This window comes from Leptinotarsa decemlineata, unplaced genomic scaffold (assembly GCF_025532065.1).
Source record: "Leptinotarsa decemlineata unplaced genomic scaffold, Ldec_3_MD MMD2_tig00001621_RagTag_RagTag, whole genome shotgun sequence".
NCBI classification, from domain to species: domain Eukaryota; kingdom Metazoa; phylum Arthropoda; class Insecta; order Coleoptera; family Chrysomelidae; genus Leptinotarsa; species Leptinotarsa decemlineata.
Window position 1 is genome coordinate 4,239,932 of NW_027412566.1, and position 24,338 is coordinate 4,264,269.

At 34.1% G+C, this 24,338-nt stretch overlaps 1 protein-coding gene across 4 annotated transcripts in view; it reads right to left on the minus strand.

Moving 5' to 3' along the window:
- dac (dachshund family transcription factor) overlaps positions 1-24,338 on the minus strand; it is a 374,594-nt gene that overhangs the window by 199,673 nt on the left and 150,583 nt on the right. For all 4 annotated transcript variants that reach the window (XM_074176210.1, XM_074176206.1, XM_074176207.1 and 1 more), the window contains one exon: positions 103-179. In XM_074176210.1, the coding sequence (XP_074032311.1) occupies positions 103-179 (77 nt within the window). The remainder of the gene's footprint in view (positions 1-102; positions 180-24,338) is intronic.

Below are 24,338 nucleotides of genomic sequence, written 5' to 3' on the forward strand. Positions count from 1 at the left end.
AATTAAATCGAACATTTCTTTTAAGTACTCGTTTATTAGAGCAAGTGGGTGCGTCATTTTAAAACGCATTGTATAGCTTTAATACAAAGTTGGATTACTTACCATTTCTAGGACTGAGATCTCTAGGTTTCTGTTCCAAAGGTAATGGTCTATCGGGATCACACCTTTCTTCCCGTAACCTGTAACAAAAATATCGATTTTCAAATGTCTCAAATAAAATGTAATAATAATAATATTTTACTTTCATCTTTTTTTATGTAGATTGCTATTATAACCTCCTTCCACGATTAAAGACCTAATATTATTATCATCCATCAAACATTTACGTGTTTTACTTTCCGGAAATTTCCATTATGAAAATGTTGAAAAGTGGAGCTGATCACATGATGAAATTTAAACTTTCCTTTAGATGTATTTTCAAAATAATGTTTTCATTATCAATAGTGATATAAAGTATTACCGAATTACCACCAATATATTCGTAAGTAAAACATACACTTGATATTCATGATTTATTATTATTTCTATTTTAAAAATCATGCTCTTTGCTTATATTTTCGAAAATCTCAAATATTCGATAGTTTTGTAAAAAAAAAGTCAAATTAGTTTTCCCAAAGGAATGTTCAAGAGTAGAGCTTCTGGACATCCCTTCTTTCAGAATTGGGAAATTATTAGGGCTCTCAATTCGATAGGTGAACATTGAATTACATTTCAGAAAGATTTTTTTGGGTTGATCGATACTTCACACCAATTACGTCGGAAATACTTTGTAAATGAACCATCGAACGTTGAAATTAATTTTTTCGAATTGGCAATTACCGTCGACAAATTGCTCAAAAAACAAATGGATACCTCAATAATCAAACGGGTTCAATTATATCCATAAAACCGTTTCCATTATAATTTCATTATAAATGCATTACATTTGCAACGAATACAAGGAACATGCAATCTGGCGATTTGATATTTCCCGAAAATATAAATTCCGACAGCAGCTGCTGTCTGTGTATTAAACATCGAAACCAATAATTATAAAAATACATTTGTTTTAATTAGGACATTGGCAGTAAGTCTCACTGGGGTGAAGAACTCAGGATTTAGGGAGCATCTTAATGATGTTCCCGGCAGGGGCTTTTCCTTCTTTTAAATCTACGCGATATTTGATGACTGAATAAAGAATTTCCCCGCTACATTACCTATTTTCATTAGCAAACTTTCTGCCAGCGAGAGACAAATAATTATTATTGGTGTTGAAGATGCATTTGTGGATCTATTGTGGTAATTTCAACAGAAGCTGAATACAAACATTGATTCGTTCAGAAAACTATACTGAGCGATATACATTCTCATCACTTTAGCAAGACGACAAATTTCTAATTTGAAAATTAGTTTTCAAAGTTTCAACAATAACTTGTGTATTTTGAATTCATGCCATTCTTGGAATTGCAATTTCATTCCAAAGTAAATCTTCCGCTTCGAACAAATCTCAAATCATTATTCCTGGAATAAATATGATCCGATTTCTGTAATCAAATCCCAGAAGGGCTAATCACGATCTGTAAATCTCATGTTACGAATGACTCAGTTTGCAGTTAAATTAGGCAGATTGCTCATGGATGTATGCTTCGAATGTCATTTAAAAACGGTTCATTAATTCTTATATAAAAAGGGATTTCGACTTCAGTATCTCCAGATATGAAATGAGTTTGGAAAAGTGTTTCATTGAATATTGTTTGCTTGATAACTTTCTGATCAATGTGAAGCTATAATAAATCAATTTTTAAGTACAAACATTTATTGACCAGAAAGAAGAAAATAAACTTCAGATTGAAGCAAACCCCTCAATTTATTGGACAATTTTTTGAATTTCTCATGAATTCAGAGTTTTCCTAACAGTGTGTGTTATTATTTTCAAGTAACAGATGTTTTTTTGTTGCTTGATGAATAAACAATGAGATATCCATCAGATTGAAATTGAATAGTTCACATTTCCATTTCATTGACAACGTTGTTGACTCTGCCTGTCCTTGAAAGGGTAAATAACGAGGGAAAAAAGTTATAAATAAAAAAGTCAACTCATTACTGCTGTTTATAAACAATTACTAACGAAAAGAAAAATATTACACCCGAGCAAATACTCCGGTGAAAAGGTGTGTAACGGTTCGGCCGCAGAAAATTCCGGCAACAGAATATCGGTGTGTTGACTCAACATTATAAATGCATGGAGTGTACCGTGGGTCAGCCATTCAAATAACTGACATCTATAACAAGCTCCTCTGTGCAAATAATAATTTTGGTTAACAAACACATTTATACGTACGTCCTTTCCAAAGTACTAGTCCTTTATTCGAGCCTCTATTTCCCGAGGACAAATATATAAATCTTTCATAGGGATGGGCAGTGGGTTACGCAACTTCGGAAAGCAAAATTATTCTTCCCGCGAAAGAGCCTTTTTCATGGTAAAAAATTATTTTTCCGGTATTGAAAACATGTTAAATTTTTGGTGAAGGAGTAATTAATTCAATTGAAAATTCAACTCATAAAATAACTACTGTTTCTCTCAGACGATTTCCCTCTTTTACGTTGGGGGCATAATTATTACGTGAAAATCGGATATACTGTTGTATACTGATCAATATACGAATAATTTTTCGAAAAAGAAGCAACACAAAACTCCATTTTTTAGTATGAATGTCTTATCGTGAACATTATAATAATTATGCCTCCGCTTCAAAACGTTCCTAACTTCAAATAATATAAAAACGTTATTTAAATAATCAAAAACGGATTTTCTGAGGCTACTGAATATTAAAATCATTCAAGAAACTTGAGGTTTTTTCCAAATCAAAGTACGTTGATTTATTGTTTTTTGGGCGGAACTCAATATAAAAATAAACATACAAATTTAATAATTTGTCTCTCATGTTTATTAATTTCTGAAGAGTAAGAACACACTCCAGCAATATTCCGCTCGGTACAGGGATGTTACTTTTCTGGTGACCAGGCGATGGTGACCCCTTTCAAATTTCCCCCTTTCCCCCCACTTCCCATTATCTTACATCACATTTAGCCGGAAAATTGTAACAATATATTTTGTCTTTATGCTCCACAAGATCTCGATTGCTCCCATCTAATGCTCTCAAGGCTTCGCATTACTTTTAAATATTCAAGCCAAGTTAGGACGTCTCTAAAAGCATTTGGCCATTAAAAAATTAAGCGACGGCTTCTATATATTATTATTTTATGCATACTTTACTGCTTCACTGAGTGGGGGAAATCGGTGTGGATGGCAAGCCGTAATTTTGTTAGATTTTCCGTTTCGACTTCAAAGAGATCGTTTGAAACGCCACCCAACAAAGTTGAGTCTGGTTTCGATCGTTACCAGAAAAAATTTCGATCATGACAACGATAATTTTCTCAAAAACAGATATCACATCTGTAAGAAAAATTGATTCGAAAATTTAAGGGTTTTGTAGCTTTTCCAAACATCAAGGCTAATCAGGATGAAAGAAATGATGAAAAATTGTTCCAAAATAACTTGCTTTAACTAAAACTTCCCAGTTTCCAGACTCTTTCAGGAAAACGACTGTCAGTTCTAATTATGTTTTGTTCAACATTTTTTCTCAGATGCTTGGATTCATTTCTATGAATTATAGTCATTCTAGAAATGATGGAATTACCACAAATGAGGTCTATCAAGTCGTACTCGAATGATAGAAAATATCCACCACAATCGTAGACGAAACATAAGGCTTGGAAAACTGCAAGACCACCAAATCAGCTATCACAAGTATCATCGAAAGTAAAGTTGCAATTTCAGAGCAGAATACATGATTTTTTGTTCATCCACATTCAAAAAACCAATTGAGATTATATTCAAAAAGATAATCATATGAATATTGAACCAGTTGAGGGTATGCTACTGTATTTCTTGAAAACTTGTTTTTATTACATTCAACAATGATTATTTGAGTACAAATTTGCTGCTATTAGTAAGAATGTATAATGAAAGATTGAAGAAAGACTGTTTGCAGTGAAACTTTTGCTACCAATCATAGATATAATGACACATTTGTACCAGTTGCCTCCATCCTATGTGTTTTCCCATAAGCGTGTTCCTTGAAACTAATTTCAATAGTTCTTTCAGTCTGACCAATATACGATTTTACTTTCTATCCACTTTCATTTGCCAAACTTGTGATGGAAAGCTACTTTTATTTTCATCACTTGGAAATTCGTGTAAATTTTCATGTTTCCTTCGAATAAACACCATTTCAGTAGATCAACAATAAATATATGAGCACAGGTGCAAGCAGTCGTGAATTTGATCGGTCCCGAAACAGCGAAGAAACAGTGAGAAAAAGACGTATAAAAGCAAGCAAAATAACGAGGATTTATTACACTATATTCTCATCTGTGTGATACACATTTTTGAAGTATTACTCTTCATCGGATATTATCATATCTGCAGCTGCGGAAAAGTCTGATGAAATTGAAAATTATTGCGTGAATAGGACGGTATCTTCAATGCAATATGAGCAGTCATAAAAAAGCTCGTTTTTCTGACAGTTCACGAGTGAAGCAGAAAACTCGAGAGATGCTTTGTTTCGCTTTCAGGAAAAGTATCACGTTTCTTTACGTGTCTACGTGTCTCTACACAAATGGAATGAGTAAAACAAAATTTTTATTTTAAACTTCAAAAGGTAAGACCTCGTTAGTCCTTAGCTCCCACAAATTTCGATTTTTTTATTGTTTTCTCATCTGAATAATACCGTGCAAGGCTGGGAAGAGTGGTGTGATGACTGCTACCTAGGACCTTCTGAATTATTTTTTTGTTCTCATCACATTAACTGCAGCATTATTTCAACAATGTTTTTTACTCATTTCATTTTCGAATTTTTAGTTTCTAATTTTGTTACTCAATTCTTCTCATCCTATTTAGTTCATTTAGTGCCTCCGTATTACAAGGTTATATGTAATCCGCCATTTTGTAGGTCCGGCCATATTGAATTTGCATCTTTTCCAAAGTGTACTACTATGTTACGTGTCAAGCCTGTCCTTTGATACCCATATTGAGGTAGTTGTGTAACAATATGTAATCCGCCATTTTATAATATTCATATAACATTTATATAACTGTACGATAGAGTCTAAATAATATATACTGCTTTAAAAACGTTTTCAGATTTTGGGGATATAACTGTTGTACAAACATTCCCCACAAAATGTTTTTTATAAATGTTTTATCACCATTTATAAGGTTGGAAATATTGATTTTGTGAAGAGAAAATTATTTAGCGAAGGTTATATCTGGTTATATTCCTTTTTGTTTTGGCCATTCTCTCTATTCACACAGACCTTGAAACGCCGAGCTTTGAATAACCCCGAGTGATAAGAATCAGTTTATTACAGTGTAAATCCTTCCGAAGTACTCTGTCTAATCCAATTATCCAGTACAACTCGCCATAGTTACCGAATTAGACGCCATTCTTAGGGTAATTTCACGATCTTGGGGTTTAGGGTTGCTTCGTTGGCTATTCAAATGGAATTCCTAAATTTGGCAAACCGTCTTTCTGAAATTGAATTTTGTGAGGTTCTCATTATTGCTGCTAACAAATGGAGATCAACTGTGAGTAGAATAAAACCATATCGTGCTGTGCTGTACAAGAAAATTACAACACAATTTCATTTTTCATTGGGTATTTGCCAGATTTCACAATTTCAAAAAACAACTATTACAAAGTTTTTGCCTTTCTACTACTCCATCTCGATACAAAAAAATGAGGGAATCTTCCAAAGAAAGGAAGGATTAATCAATTTGAAAATGAGTAACTCTATACATGGATGTGTAGATCATGCAAAGAAGTAACTTTCAGACACAAACTGAAAGAAAGTCCTCCTGAAACAGCTACTTTCACATAAACATTGAATTACACGAAAGAAAAAATATTCTTTCGAAACAAATACTTCTATATGAACACTGAATTACACAGAAGATACTTTTCTTTACTCGGTTTGTATTTCAAACATTCGTTTGAAATACAAAAATATAACTCCTAAAAATATAACCCTTTCAATTCAAACTATTACAAACAACTGAATACATAAGTGGTAATAACAAACTTTCATTTAGATAAATGAAATTTGGTTTAAGACAAATAAGAAGATTTTCTTATTTTCGCTTTGTCATTTCATTTCTCTCTGCTCATATAATCTCAATTTTGATCATTATCTCAACGTTTCAATCGAAAATATCAAATATTGTGGTAATTTTGTTTCTGATTTCATGAATTTTTGTGGATCCAATTTTTCTTAACAACAGTTAAGAAAAAGAACGGTATAATTGGTTGACAATATGAACCACCAATTCTTACAAAACTCTTTTTTCGACGTTAGTCAAAATAAATTAAAATAGTGTGGCAAAAAAACTGTTTAATGTTGAATCTATTTTATGCAGATTCTGAAGACGGAGCTCCAAAACGCCAAAATGATCAAACTACGATCTTCAGGAGCAGTTTCATATTATGTCAGAACCAAAAAATCAATTTCTGGTAATAATCTAGCCGTAGTAGAGAAAATAAATATTGATAGTCTAAAAACTCAAGTCGCTAGAGGTTTCTCTCCCTCCCCCTGTATGAAATTTGATAAGGAAAAAAATTTTTGATTTAGTAAAATGGTACATCCATTTATTGGAGTTCAACATGATCAGACGAAACTATCAAGAAAAAGTGACGACGAACCTCCTAGCCAGAAGCTACGCCTCACATGAATCATTACAAAACCGCAGTTTCCAATCAGGGGCGTAGAATCTCTCGAGCGATATCAAAGTCCAGATCGTAAAGCACGTTCTGACTGACATCTCTCCTCGTGGCATCAAACAATATTAAGATATCTTGATCGAGTTTGCCTGGAATTCACTTAGCAGCTCCATATACAAACTAAGAGCAGTTCAGATCGTATCTTCGTTCGCTAATCTAATATTATAATTGTATTTTGTGAAATGCTACATCCAGTTAGCGGATTGCACGTTAACTGTTGACAAGCTCATCTACGATTTTGGGCCCTAACGAAGGCGAGTACAAGGCCGAAATGAAGTTGAGGGAACTCCTCCGGGATACATTGAAATCTCATTCCAGGATATACCTACACTCGGAGTTACTGAGGTAATTAGCGAAAGAAGCTCCCGTTTTGTTCGTGGGACTCGAACTCGAAGAGGGTTGATATAATTAAAACATTATGCTAAGATTCCATTATGTGAAAGTACGGCTACACGAGTTTCGTTCCAGAAGACGGTTCTGGGTTGTTTTTTCTTCAGGAAGTTAATGATTTGGAAATTAATGTTGCGATGTTTCATATATTTTCATTTGGTACTATTCAATTAGGACGAAACAGAACAGGAACTGTGTGAATTGTTGGAAAGGACTTTTCTCACTTATTTTGTGGCCGGTCTCTGAACCAACCCGAATATAGGAAATATGTTCTTTGAAACGCGGTATAATAGTTCTCTTAATTCTGACCAACATAATTTTTCTCTCAATTCTTACACGCTCTTTCTCTTCCACCACTCTGTATTTAGAGTTTCCCAACACTTGTTGTAGGGTATATCTGAGCTTCGAAACCCATCATCATATTTCATTTTTCACAAATTCGGACCATTGATTTATATCTTTTCGAAAAGTGGAAGACACTTTCTGCATTTTTATATTCTCAACTTATTTTTTTTTTATAAGGACAGAACACAAACACTGTGAAAGTATCTAAAGGAGAGAGAAATCACCAACCTTTCTTCGATGTTATAGAAAATTACATCATCAGCGAATAAGGGCTTTATTATATTTTTAAAATGTATACTTTTGCCAGTAAAAGTCAGTTATTTTGTGTGCTCACCGAGATAAACGCCAGATTAGAATATACCCTTTGTCGTCATTATTTAGCATCTGGGATAACCACACGAGAAAGATATGTAGAAAAATAAAATTCAACGCATTTCTCAACTTTTCGTTCATCAGCCCAGGAACGTGCAGGCAATCATCGTTTACCACAATTTCACACTGTTCAGGCTTCGTCGAATATAATCCATTGTGAACGAAATTTCCGGGCATTTTCCTCTAAAATTCAGCGTTTGCCATCGCCCTGCGGCTGTCAACACTTCCGCGTCCTTCGCTAACGAATTCAATATTCCTTGCGTCTTGTATATCAAAGGGACGGACATTCTTGCAAAGCGCAAAAACAAACTGAAATTTTAATTAACGCAAGATCCAGGTACTTATAAATCAAACGTCCTGCTCGCTCGGCGTGTCCATTCTCGAAGGATCACAGAAGGCCTATCTGAAACATGCATTGTTTGCTGGCGAGCTTAACCAAAGCAGAGCTTTAATTGCTGCCGGAAAAAGCGAATCGAACCCTTATAAAGTCTTTACTTGTGCCATCGACGCTAATCTTACACAGGGATACACATATCTCTACGCAAATTAAATCTTAAATGAAATTTGAAACCGGGAGTTCAGTGGCGTGGAAGAGGAAAAATGACGAGACATTTTCCCCAACGTCGTTTTGTTGGAAGGCAATTTCTGATATAGTATTAAACAATTTGTGTTTCGAAACAATATTTAAGCTATAAAACTTCTGAATGATGAACACCACTTGAAATGTGGTGAGGTAATTAACTAGTAACAAAGTTATCTAAATTTCCACTATTAGACTGATGCTGATGCGATATCATCTAAATAAATTTGACATTAATAATGATAATAATTCATCTACAATAACCATTGAAGTACAATCAAAACAAACAAAAAATAGAAGAAAAAACATGTTTTGGTATAGACGTGAATAGGCAGAATATCAGCCAAAACTGTTTCTTAACTCATCATGGGAATATCAATCATTAATACGAAAACAAATAAGTTGAGTTAACAATGATTCTGTGATGACGAGATCAGGAAATTGTATTTTTGTATTGTCAAGGTCGGGGATGGATAAGAGACTATTGTTGAAGTCTCTTGTCTTTAGTCTTTTTCCGAAGTTTTCAATTGTTTTGGTACCTAGTTGATTATAATGTTTAGATGCGGCAGCGGATGTAGATGGAAAATTTGCTCCATGTGATGAAACTATTAATTTAGGATGTTCTACGCTTCTTCAGTCAGTAATCAAGTTGACGAGATATAAAAACTTTATGTGTGGTGATGAATAGATTCAGTGTTCCAATTCTAATCATTCTGATTCTTGTATGGCTGAGGATATATGATCATATTTCCGAATGCCAAACGAGAACCATTATTACTGTCACAATAAGAAATTTTTGACATGATCAGTCTGAGTATTGAGCTTGTAAATGGACCTTCTCCATTTTGCGTATTTTAGAACTTGAGTTCTAAATCATTTCAATGTTTGACCATCAGTTCCCTCACACCTCCATGAGACTGAGAGAAATGATGTTTGAACTGGCTAACCCCATAACCATTGAAGGTTATCCGGATATACATCAAGTTGGGTCCAATGGGGTCCATTAGTCATTGGACCCCACTGAATGTATATCCGGATAACCTTGAGTGGTTATAGGGTTATCCAGTTCAAATATCATTCCTCTCAGTCGTATGGGCGTGTGAAGGAACTGATGATCATTCATAATCAAGCTTGTGTTGAGCCTGCCTGAGAACGGTATGAGAAGTTTGGTTCAGATAGCTGACATGTTAACTGAAGAAATGTTCTGAATTTTTTATCTCGGTTACTGGGGGAAGTATCTTATTTTTATGAAGACTAAAAAGTGAAGTTGGTGAGCTCTCTGTTCTTCTTAGGTCCAAACATCATTACTGCAGATTTATTAGAATTGAGCTTGAGCTTATGGACTTTAGAAATGTCAAAGATGGGTTGAAGATCGTTATTAATATAAGACTGAGCAGATGTATAACCACGAGTATCATCAATCTTCATTAAATAACGGGTCAGTTTATTCGTATTTTTCCACTTATGATCATGACCTTTTATTTCTCATTGCGGGACTGAATTCTTGTTAATCATCAACCCTGAAACAATATTCATTTCCAAACCCAACTCCAAACTCGTGCTTAAGATTCAAGCAATGCCGAATACAAGAAAATTAATATTGGCTCTCCACCCCCTGGTGATTAATATTAGGTAGGCATTGCTAATTATTATTTAATAACTCGTATCTACGACTCTCTCTGATTGACTACTAATTGCTCTAAGAAGTAATTAAAATTTGATTAGCGTTCTGCGATTTCCTCCCCCCTTGACGTGACGATTGGAGTCGTATGGGGAAAAGGAGCCATCAATCCCTTTCCTGCAAAAACTGTTTGTTACACGTCGATAGGAAAGAGAAGAACATTCATCAAACAAGCGTTATGTCATCATATATAAGAAAACGTTACCTATATCTACCGAAACAGGGGTGATGCGAGTCGGGAAAAGGTCTAGATTCAATCAATCACATTTTCGACGAAATTGAAAATTTCATACGTGATAAAGCACTCTTTTTTGAATATTTCGCGTTATTGTGTTTGCTGTTTCACCTCACCGTTGATGGGGAACCGATATTCAGTTTCTTTTGTCGAATGTTTCACGTGGAAACTTTGAGTGGGCTTGACGGTTTCTTCGATTGAGATTCAATGATGGATTGTATACGTTTTGTGCATTAAGGGGTCAAAATTTTCCTGGTGAAAATAACTTTTTCGATGGTTCCTTAACTGATTAGTAGTACCAGTGACGATGATGAAGTTATTCACAACAATTAATGATCGCTGATACCAAAACCATGAACAAAATATGTATTTCTATCAGCATTTTTTCTTTATCAATAAAAGGTTTTGAATGATTGATTTTATTTCCGTTTCCTTTTTTCTCAACATTTCTCAATAATAGGTTAAATACCATTTACTCTACATATACTATATACTATACTCTGGAATCAAAAATCAACAAGACCTGTCAAAGGTGTGAATATTTACATATGAATGTAATGGTTCACTTTTGAAAGAAACTTATATTCGCCGATTTTATAATTATAATTGTAAATTAACTTCAAACTTGTTGAAAAAAGAAAGCCGCCGTTGTAAATCAACCTCCTCAGTATTTCCCCTCTCTTGTTTCTTGTTCAGATAGAGCATTACTTGCAGAAATATATGCAATACGAACTGTTGACATTGTAAACCGACTCTACATCTGTCAATAATGGACGGAATATTTGAAACATTTGCATATTTCAATAAAAAACGACTACTTCAATATGAATAAGAGACGTCAGCATGTTTTTGAGTGGATTCCGTTTGCCCTTCCATTCATGGATGAATCGGAAAGAGGAAGAAATATGTGGTTCGATTCAAACTGAATGTTATTTAATATGTGAAAATGTAATGACTTTACTCAATTCAAGTTTTTAATTGACCATCAAAAAATGTATTCAAAGACCAAACTGAGCAAGTTTTGACTAGCAAATTATTGCCATAAAATCTAAATGTATCTACAAATGAAGTATAACGACGCCACGTTAAGTTAGGTTAGGTCACTACCACCTGAATGAATCACTATGATCATCTGAAAATGTGAGCCTATTACCAAATAAAGTATAACTCATTAAAAAAAAGGTGATCATTAACTAGTTTTGGTGATCATCTTCAAATTTGGTGATCAATTATTATTTTTGGTGGTATAGTGTGTTCAATTTTGATAATAATTCTCAATGTTTGTTGATATTTAATATTCATTTGGTAAAAACTTAAACCAAAACTGCATATTAGTTTGTGTATTGTTACTGTATCAAATGAACGGGTTTCATGAGCAAAATATAAAATGAAAAATTTTGGATCGAACATAGCGAATTCCTTTTCGAAATTGATGACAAAGAGTCCTTGATACTTCATCTTACGTTATAACGACTCACTTCATCAACTCCTACATGGTTAATGTTGATATATCATGTCGTAGACAAAAAAGCGATAAAAGTCGTGATCGAAGAGAGAGCCAGTCGAACATTCATTTGAATCTCATTTTCCTTTTCGGGTAACACAAAAGACCGAGGAAACATTTACAGAAGACTTTTAATAATCATCTTGATAAAATAATTTACGCCTAGTCATTATGAATACGAAGTTGTTCCATTTTATTAACAATCAAAAATTCAATCGTATCGGCGCTACCGTTCATATTTTAGATTTCTATCTCTGTTACTCCATTTAAATTATGTCTATGACTAATCAAAAACTGCTGAAAGCCTCCGTAATCGACCAGTCGATCCTTCAACAAGTTCAACATCCTTTCGGCTCCAATACGTTCTTGACTGGTTGTTCTTTTCAGTAGTTCAACCCTTTCTTTGATATAATCATTACCTCCCTTCTTAGACTTGTTTCATTATTATTTAATTATTTTCATTTCTGCTTCAGACATGTTATACACCCCGAGAGAGGGGAATCAAGATTGATATTTACAGGTAGTATTTTGCAGTTATTAATAATGTATATATTTCCATTAGAAGTTGCCGTTCAAAGTGGCTTTGATATTTTATGTTGGAATGCGTTTTAATAGAACGATATTATTTCCAACGTTTCTGAGATGTTCTGATATCGATCCTATGTCGAAAATAAATTATCCAAGAAGAGGTATACAGGAGTATAATTTTGAAATGGTTTTTCAGTTCATACATTGTTGAAAAATCACTGATTTCATTGCCTTTCTTAGATTAAATGAAAAAAATATATATAATTGAGCAACAAAGTACTTGTTAAAGACGATGTGGTTACCATCAAAATGGAAAAATGACCAGTAAACATTCTGTATAGGATCCACTGCTCTTGAGATTGAAAATTTTTATTGCACATTTTTATTTTTTCTACATACCCGTATATAATCAATTTAATAGAAAACTATAGCTTTTAAAAACTTATTCGATTCCATATCAATGCTTTGTAAATGATATTTATCATATAAAAATGGACTTTTTGATACCTTTCATGAATCTGATGAAAGCAGTTACCACCCAAATCACCAAAAAAAGCCTTAGGTGTAATGAAGATTGTGATAAAATAAAAATTTACATTTGATACTTGTTACCTGTAACTTGAAAATTGAAATTTGATCTGATATTCAATAATTTAATCTATAATTGAATTTGACAAGTGACAAAAGTTTCATTGATATATGTGTTGTTGAGAATATTATATCGGATATAATATATTCATATCCCTTTTGTTGAATTTAGATACGTTGATGAACATTGTTTTAACTATGAAAAGATGTTCATGAAAATATAAAAAATTCTCGTCAATGAAATAACTTCAATTTCAACCTTGAAAACTTGTTTTTCAACTGATACAAATAAAAGTCGAATCTTCCCCATGTGTAATTTTATTTCTCACACTTTTCTGCGGCATTCGATAAACAAAAGTGACTTTCGATTTTTCCTCGCTAATTGCTCAGGTAACGGTGTTTGAACTGCTGTAATTTTTTGACATCTGCAAACAAGTACAGGAAGCGAACGACATTAAATCGTCATAACCTTCATTTAGAAGCAGCCGCGGCTATTATTATAGAAACAGCCGCCCCGATGTCCGATTTCGAAACGATTTAATCATAAACTGAACGGCAGATGAATCATCAATTATTGGATTTAGGTTTAATTAAATGCAAATATACGATTCCTGAGTTACAGACTTGCATAAATATATAGCGACTCTCTCTATTTTATTATTTCAAAATTACTCACTGAATTTTTTTATTTTTCTTTTGAACACGCTGTACTTTTATATACTGTTCTTCCTCTCCTGAAAATCATTTTTCCATTATTTTGTTAAAACTTTGGATAGAATTTTCAACAGACTACAGATGATACATTGTTTTTACCGAATTCCACCAGTAGAATGAATAGTTAAAATATCGATTGAATTTAGCAATAAAAACGTGAATGGAATAATGTTCACTTATACAACCACTACAAGAAATACCTTCATCTTTTGTGAAGAGCTCAAGACATTTTGTCGAATTATCAGAGGCAAGAGCAAGACCAATTAATCAGTTTCGACGTTCATATCGAGGAAGCACTTCAAATCATATAGATGAAACTATCCAAAGACGAGGATCTGGGAGATAGAACAAACTTACCTATGAAAGTAATCATGGATTTACTAGGAACTGCTACACCCAACTGAAAGACGAATTTTTCACGCAAGATGAGGGACTACCAATGGGATCGCCACTTCCACCAGTTAGATGCAACATATATATGAAGAGGTTTGAAACTATGACCATTGAAGAAGCCCACAAGAAGGCCTGGGTGTAGTTGAGATACGTTGAGGACACCTCCATAATATGGAACCATAGAAATACAGAACTAGACACCTTTTTGAAGCACATCAACAGAGTAAAACATTCAATCACCTTCATAATGGAAAAGGAAATTCACAACAAATAGTAATTCTCAAACTCATTGGTGAAAACGATCCACACTAAATGGGAAACATCTCTATACCGAAAACCCACTCACACGGGACAGTATCTGAACCACGAATCCAACCACCATCAATCAACTAAAAGAGGAATCATCAAGACCTTATTAGACCGTGCTTTCAGGCTCTGTAATACGAAGAAAGGTCTCGAGAAGGAACTAGGCATCATCATGAAATATCTTCAACGAAATGGTTACCCCAAAGTGATGGTGAAACAGATTTTGGCTAGAAGACAGCAAAAGCCTTACAAGGAAGAGGAGCCGTCACAACCAGTGCTTGCATATAGTTCTTCTGTTCTCTGTGTTATGCTCTCCTCAAATTCTGTTCGCAATTTTAGTTTTTGAACTCATATGCAGGTGGTTACCTTTTCTTCAAAGACCTCTCTGACTTCTTCATCTGTAGTCGTCAAAGAGAGTTAATTGATCAACCTCTGAACACCAAAACATCTTACTTTTTCATATTTGATATTCAAACTTTCAATTAGGTATCCAGAACCTGATTTTTCAGTGAAAAACGGTAAAAAAAACACAAAGTAGCACTTCTCTCTCTCTCTTTCTCTCTATGTTTTGGCTTTTGGTTCCATTCAGGGCAATAAAATAAGAATCATTGTCAAAATTCTTGACTATCTTAAAATTCATGTACACGTAGAAATAAAATGGTGGTAAACGACTTCTTACATTTCCGGATGACTCAGTATTTTCCACGGCGATCGCAGGGTTTCAGTGTTATTGATAATTTTTGCTCTCTCCATATTTTGTGTTACAAATGAGAAGGTGATGACACCGACTTGGCGACATCAGGCCAGCACTCGATGGGGGACTGTCAGAGATGTCACCGACATGATTAATCACCTCATTTTAATAATAACTCGTCTGTAATGCAGTAGCTACAATATCACCTTTATTGCGAAAGATGCCGCTCTTTCATGTCAGACTGTTTACTGAAAGACACGTGGAGGGGAACAGTTAGTTTATTAATTGAATAAAATTCATTAGACTTTGCGAGAGATTCGGCCAAAAATAATATATTATGTTTTGTTCCAGTTTGATGAGTTTGCTGTTTCAATGTGTGGGTGAAACATCAACTGATGTTCTCGTTATAGGTGTGAGAATCCTGATAATGAAGTTTGATGGTTAGTTTTGGGGTGAGAAATATAATTGGGTTGATTGAAAGTATTTTAATTGAAACTAGTGTATTTCTCGATCGGCTCTCTTGTATATAGGAAAGCGATGAACAAAAATCAAATCAGTAATAGTTGAATGAGAGTAGCAATACCTTTGAGTATAAGAAAAGTTTTTGAAATCGAATCCATTTCTATCTTCAGAAGGATATGAAATGAAAACTGAAAAATGATTGTGCTCATTACGATTGTAGTATTTTTCGGGTTTGCAAGTTTCGTCTACAACTACGGTAGATATTATCAGGAACGATAAGTCAACGGACTCAGATAAATATTAAACAAATGTCATACTGTATAATTAACGAAGATCATGATCCTTTTGTTTTCGTTAGATCTTCCTTATAACATTTTTTTTCAATATCTACTATAGTAGTAGTATTCAACAAGTTGGTGAAATCAATATAAATATAAATTATATACATGCATGTACCTCAGTCACCCATTCTCTGATTCGCTTTGAGGTTCTAAAATAGCTCAAGAAATTGAAACTCTCAACATTATCAGGTGAAACTTTCATTGAAAAAAGTTTCCTGATAAAAAATATGGACAAAACCAATAAGTTAAAAGGACCCCTTGCTCAATTCTTAGAGTATTATTTATTGCTTTCTCCCTCCATTTAAAAATTTTCAATAATTTTGTGTATAACGATGAAGGATTGGAAGCCAAAAAAAAGGTTTTCCAAAAAAATTATCTCTTCTTGGAATAAATTCATGTCTATTGTTTGTAACGTCAAAATTATAAATGTTACAACAAAAAGGTACCTAAAGATAACATCACCAGATAAAAAGCTTCTAGTCTAGTCTAGTCAAATCATACCCTAGACCCTTCTGGTCGGTATCTAAACCTGTTAGACCAAACTTTACAAAATTCACAACTCCACCACCAACAACAGCCATAGAAAAAGGAAATCTACCACCTGAATAATTTGCGTCTCACTCCACAGTCGATTTTCTGGAAAAGGTACCACCCACTATTCCCATACTAGATTTCAAAATGCCGAAAAATTATTTTTCAGAAAAAAAGATGACCAAGATACAAAACCCCGACACCAGCGTGGTGAGATCATAATCATAGTTTCACATGTATGGTTAATAAAATAGCTATATAGTCTCATCAGAAAAGTCGTCTTCTTGTGTATCACAAGCTATGATGTAGATTTCATTAACGCACAAAAAATCTTTTCTTCCGTTCATTTCAATCCTCTAAATCCCATTTGAACCTTGTTTCGCGAAAATACAACACTCACATAACAAACATCATCCCCCGCATTCCAACCCCGGTGGCAATTTATTTTTCAGTTTCGTGTCGTTTACTGGCAATTTCGAGGGATGTAGACACCCTGATGATTTTTAAAATGTCTCTCTGCAGCCAAAAAATATGTTCAATAACTGAATTAAAATGCTTCTTCTTGTAGCTTCCAGCTGCGACCAGAGTCTGACAAATGACTAACTAAGTTTAGTTTTCGCCCCGTTAAAAGGATCTGTCAGCGCTGGGGGAGGTTTTTATGATGTCGGAAACATCGAAGGAACATATTTGTTTGAGAGGCGCACATCTACGTAGTAATGATAAATCAATTATCGCATCGGTAAAAACGTCGTTCGGTAGAGAATATCAATTGAATTGAAAATGTGTTGGATCCATGAAGGTTTCCTTCAAATTAAACGTTGAGATGAACGGTGTAAATGAATCATTTTTAAACCTTTTGGACGGTTCATAACATACAGTGTTTTCTTGATACGTAGCTGCTAGCTTCATATAAGACGATTCCTCAGAAATTCTCAGGCTGAAAAGTTCATTTAATGAAAACAGTCCTCACACCATAACCAGGACACTGTCCCTCATGCGTGTTTCGCTTACAAGGTAAATATCATCAAGAGATGACTAAAACTAAATTCTAAAAACTAACGATATCGCAAAACGTGTTGGACATATCGTGCATGACTATTCTTGTTTGGGAAAGCTCTGCCCAAAGTGGGTGCCACGCTGAGCTCACATTTAACAAAAAACAATAAAGAACTGATGATTCTGAGCAGTATTTGAAGCTGTTCCACCATGAAAAAACCGAATTTTTCAAACTAGTCTCCATCATTTCCCACCAGAATCAAAACGGTTGTCATCTGAGTGGACTGCACGTAGTGAACCGATTCCAAAGCCTGCTAAGAACCCATTTGAAAAAAAAATAAAACTGATTCATCAAAGCAATGCACTTTGTCACAAAACAATGGAGTCGATGACAAAATTGAATAAATTGGACTCCGAATTATTTCCGCATCCACCGTATTCTCCTGAACTAGCCTCCAGCGACCTTTTCCTGTTCTGAGATCTCGAGAGAATGCTCGCTGAGGCTAAAGACAAATCGTACAATAAAAATGGAATTGGAAAATTGTATGACCGCTATAATCCTTATATCACCCTAGAAGGCAACTATTTCGATAATACAATCAAATTTTTTCAAAAATGATTGCAAATAGCAAAAATATTGCAGTAAATGATACTCATCATTTTCCCAATTCGTTATTACATCTCACAGCATATAGGTATCAATGGATTGGTCAGAATTTTCGAAAAATAAAAAGTGGCTCTTGAAACTTTCCGTACCCTTCAACAACCGTTGGGCAACCAGAAAAACAGAGTTATGGAGGCAGAGAAATCTGGGAAATATGAAAGAATCTGTTAGCATTGCGACAAAAAAATGTTGGTCAAACTGAGTATATTTTACTCATTGGTTTCAAAGAACACATGTCACATGTTCAGTTTCGCAGAGCTGAGTCTGTCGTCTCACAACATGCTTCAGAGGAAGTGCATGATAAGAGCTTTTTTATTTTATTTTTTAAGAGAGAAAGTGTTGGTCTGAAAGAAGTGTTTCCTTTGGCACTAGAAATTGTAATTTTATCCATCCTAAACTAAAAAACACGCTTTTAAAGAAAATCGAACTGAAAGTAAAAAATATTTTTTTAAATAAGCTTGAAACAATAACGATACTAGTATTTTTAGATTATTATTATTTTAAGCTCATTAGTTCGATGTTATTTAAAAGCGTGTTTTTTAGTTTTTAAAAGTATATTTAACTATCAAGGAGTTTACGTACAGCGCCATCTGCCCGCGAATAGATCAAGAAATATCAAGTAGTTACGTACATCGCCATCTGCCCGCGAATAAATCAAGAAATATCAAGTAGTTACGTACAGGGCCATCTGCCCGCGAATAGATTAAGCAATAATGCCGATAATTCAGTCAATGCAGATCCCGAGCTTGAGAGTTACAAACAAACATACATACATACAGGGGAAGCTAATATAAAGCGTGTAAGAAAACGAGCTAGACACATCGTTGCAGATAAAATGGTTTATTGGCATTTTAGCGAAAATAACGAGGCACAGAAGTAAAAGAATGATAACCAACACCAGTATCTTCTTTCTCGTATCCACCATAAAATTAGAACTGCACTAATTTTCATCACGAAAGACAAATCAGTCTCGAATAACCCGATAGCGGATTACATTCGAAAGTATATCCCAGAGGAGCAGAAACGAATTTGTTACTGTCGAAGAATAATTATTAGTAATTAGAGGAATCATATTTTAGAAACAAAAAGCGAAGGGTCGTTAGTGTCAGACGATTCCCGCAGCTCAAAACATGATACCTAATGTATTCATCTTGGACGGAATTTTCAACAAATCCATTAGTGAAAAACGAAAAGGAAACTGAATATGAGACTAATGAAATACTACGTGCTAATGGACTCGGTGTCTTTCGTTTTTCAATTAATTCGGAATGAATTATCAGCCACGAAACATCGTTCAGATGCGGAAACAACGAAAATCACCTTTGTGCATATGTCACTTTAAAATCAATATTCATACAGTAGTGGATCATAGAAATTTGAGTGGAAAAGATTTATTTATTTGACTCTAACTTGGTTCTTTAGAATTTCAGAGGTTGCATTTATGAAAGATTTTAATCAGATCGTAAATCTAAAATTGAAAAAGTGAATATGGAAAAACTGGACTCGAATATTTGGATGCATTGGTGACACAAAGGAATCGGAAAAATGACCAAATGTAAATGTTGAATGAGATCATAAGTGACTCCTATATACTGCTTAAAAATATTATCAATAGATATTGATAACAGTCTGAAAACAGAAACATTCTTGATCGTCGTTTCGACCTGCCATAGCATTCCTCAGTGATGCTAGGCTGAATCGCTTTGAACAACCAGCCTAAGTGGCTATCTCGTCTCATGGACAGGCCATTTGTCCACGATTAACGAGACTCCCTAGCCGAGCACCACTGTTGATATCTATTGTGGGTCGAAACAGTTCTATTTTTTTAGATCGTTCTATTTTTTCAATAGATCGCTCATAGACAGTGCTTAAACTCATACAGTGAATTTTTGGTGCCCTGGCTACAACGTTCATTTACGATTTGACATAACTTCAAAACTACTTTTCAACTTATACGTTTCAAGAGACATTCTGCCCAAGGTACTATTTTTTGAGTGTGACACAACAATGATAAGGAAATTTTATGAGGAACTCGCCACTACGTATTTACGTTTTTTCCTCTTTTTATTATTCGTTCACATTATCTTTCAAATGAAGTATAATAATCTGAAATATGGAACAGTTGTTTTCCCCGCAAGAGAGTGCCAAAACGACACATAAATTGAAATTCGTTCTGATATCCGATCATCTTCTTTTTCTAATACCCGGAAGCTAAATGCTGATAAATGCATAGAAGATTATCAACAGTCACAACGACTAAATAAAGCTCAAATGACCAAATAAATAAAAAGTCAAGGTTGTGGAAAAACAGATCCAAGATTCTTCATCAACTGACCCTGCACTGATAAATCGTTTTTGACCAAGCATCGGAATTCTCTGTTGGAACATCCACCCTACTCAACAGATCTAGCTTCGTGTGATTTTTCAGAAGCATTGGAGGATTATATTCAAGAGGAAAATGTGATGAAAAAATCAAAAGAAATAAGCTATTATTTTTTGCTTATTAACCTGGCAATAACGTGAATATTGTTCGGTTACTTACTGAATATTTCTGTTTACATTACTTTGAGGTTATGATACGTATGACTGTTTAGCTGACTCATCCACAAAATGTGTACTTTATTCTAAACGTCATTTCAATGAGTGATGTCAATAATGACTACTTCAAACTAAGATTTCATCTTTTCAATCTGTAGCTGAAACCAATAAACAGAAAAAGGAAGATACGACACCTTTTTATTTGATATAATCCCCTTTGGAAATAACTCATTATTTTCCAGCGAGTGCAATTCCGGCAATTCATACGAAACGGAGAAAAGGGCGAACGAGACAAATATAAAGGCATGCAAATCAGAGCGGACAAATTTCATTTCTGAAAATGTATTCGAAAGTACTAAAACCCAATTTAAAATCTTCGTTGTCAAAAACTAATCACACACCTTTAAAATAAAAGCTCGAGCGTGAAATCAGATTTCCGTTCACGTTCCCATTATTAACTTTCGCGAATGTTATTTTTTATTCAAATCGACCCCCGCCCCTAAACGACCCTGTGACGCCGTTGTCGAAAGAACTTAAGCAATCATTTGTCATCCACGGCTTATGACTTTTCACGATTTTGCGTCACGGACTTCTTAAAATGCGACAACTTCTCGAGACTTGTAAATCATTCTTTTAAAACAACCCCTGCTTGAGGAGCAGCACAAAATTCCGTTTCACGAAATTGTTTGCCGATATCAGTGACAGTTTTTACTGAAAAGTTTTTCTAGAATCAGCAGTAGTGTAGAAAATGAAAGTACATATAGTGAACCTTCAAAAGCAAGTGAATGAAAAAAATGCTAAATGCTGATGGACATTTTCTTAATTACTTTTGGTGATTTTGAAAAACGCTACAAAAATGTACAAAAGTAAACCGAATAGGCCGCTTCAGTTTCAAAATCCCATGCTTATTCTTATGGAGGTTCATTTCGCTCTTTTTATAGATCTTCGAGTGGAACCTTGTGGGACACCGAATTCAAGGTATGCATGACGTGTGTAGGAGTGAGACGAACTGCAATATGTATGTGTTTATAGTTACTGGTTCATCTTCAGAAATCAGTATATTCAGAATATTTTTTGACCAATAATATAAATGAAATATTGGATTCATCAGACCAATGAATATTATAGAAATTATAAATCATTCGTCGACCGTAATTGATATATCAAAGACAAAAAGAAATACTCTGAATCCTCTGTCACTAATGTTGAACTGGATGATATGCACAAAAACGAAAATAGCTTTAGAAGGCAATTTCTGTGGCCTCGCCAGCGACAACATTCACATTGTTTCAAAATTTTCGGTATTCTTTTGAAATATTCACAACCACCTGAGACAAAGTTTTCCTGATCTGTGATATTCCTACACAAGCTTTTTAGAAAACAATACATTTCACTTAAAAGAAGCTGAATCCTAATGATTAAAAATTTCGTTATTTCCAATAATAACGAAGGTTTAAATGAGACACGATCAATTTGGATAACCCTGTATAAAACGAAAATTACTCGTGATTAAAATTGTGTCACAAGGAAACTTCACTAACTACACAAAATACTCCATCTTCTAGTTTGTGGCTTTTCCCCGAAGCTAAAAATAAAACAGTTATTGTAGGTGGAAGAGAAATATGCATCGGGAAAATTAATGACCCTCGATAAGTTGCCTTAATGTGTGAAAGAAGTATATGTAAAAAACGAAACAAACATCGTGTCAGATTAATTAGGAGACAAATGAGATGAAAACAGAGAAGATCATGCCGTGAAATGAGACTCTTCAATCATCTGCATACGACAGCTACAAGATACTGTTCTTGTTGAAACTAATAGGGTTTTTCGACATGAGCTTGAACTCGAATGTGGAATCTATAATTGATTTGTTCAAGACTGAAGGCTTTCAGAATGTAACATTGAACATAATTTCAAAAATTGTTCGCTAAGACCGACCTTTTTGGAATATTCAACAAAAACTGATTAGATTGTCTCAACAATTGGCATTACTGAATAAGAAAAATATGTTGGGAAAGAAAGGTTCTGGTTTTCTACTCCTCTATCTTTATAAAAATGTAAGGATCTTTCACAGAAACAAAAGAAAGCAATCAATTTCAGAATATATTCTTCCCAAAGTTATGTAGATTATGCCAAGAAGTAACTTTTGAACACAAACTGAAAGAGAAAGACCTCTGGAAACAACTACTCTCATAGAAACTACACAAAAGAAAATATACTTTCTAAACGGCTTTTATGCATATTTTCGTTACCCATTTCGATTAGAAGTGCTCAATGTCTTCATTAAATTTTTCTTTATCAAGAACAGTGTCTAATTTCATTTCTATTTCTCTATTTCTTCACTTCTTCGCTTGATTTTTATCACTTTCTTACTTTACTTTCGAATTTTTAAGCAAGTATTGTTTTATTTTGACAGTTTCATTTTCCTTTAATCGAAATATAGTCATGCTCCGTCTGAAATATCTATTTCTATACATTATAGTAGCCTTCATTCAACTTTCCATATTTTTTCCAAGTCTGTCAAAATATTTTCACTTAAACAAGAACTTGAATTAATTTAGGACAGGTGTGACAATACGATACTTATGCTTGAGCGTGGCATTCAGCTCACTTGAAAACATGATACTCTACAAAATCGCATGTTTATTTACATACACATATTAGATACTAGCGCTCCGCCCAGATCTGCACGGGTGCAATGCTGATACTAAATATAAATTCACCCACCAGAAATTTAAGGAAATAGAGAAACAGGGACGAAAGATATTGTTGTTTCATGGACACGCCTTTTTTCCCCGCGATTGCCGCCTCAGTTGGAAAAATCCTTTCTCGTTGTACATCTACGAGATGAAACGAATCTACATACAAAATTTCAGCTTCCGAAAATATAACGATACGGAGAAACAGTGATGTAAAGGTAATTTTCTTATGTAAACGTGCCTTTTTTATCCTCAGAGGGATGCTCAATTTGAAGTATGAAAAAATACTTTCTTATTGCACATCTACAAAACAAAACAAACCTACATACCAAATTTCAGCCTCCAAGAATAAAACATGACGAAGAAACAGTGATAAAAAGTTAATTTTCATATGTGAACGCTCTCCTTTTACCCCCACCTGGGGTGCTCCGGTTGGATTATTTGAAAATCTTCCCTCTCACACTTGAGAAGCACCTATATAACAAATTTTAGCTTCCTAGAACTTTCCAGTATGGATAAACAGAGATGAATGAGTGAGCGACTTTTGTTTTTATGAGTATGCGTTTTTTATCGTTCAGCTTTCATGATTTTTGTTTAATTTCAATAATTTAAGTCAATTGTGAAATACATTTTTTCAGCCTCTTTTATAGTGATAAATTATTCGAAATTTGCGGTATTAAATAATTTTCCCTCCTTTGGCCAGTCGTTTAGGTACTCCGCGGACAAAAAATTAAATATATCCCCTAGTATTATGAGTTCATTTTTCATTTCTCATAATTTTTTGGTACTATACTCTCTTTTAACGAACCAAATCATTCTAATATTTCGTTCCTCGTATTTTTCAATATTTTTTTTCTTTTTCGTCTGTCAACGGACTTTTTAAGACATCCAGACATCCAATAATCTTCAAGAAATATTTACCCATATTCAAATAAAAATCACAGTGTTATTATTATCAT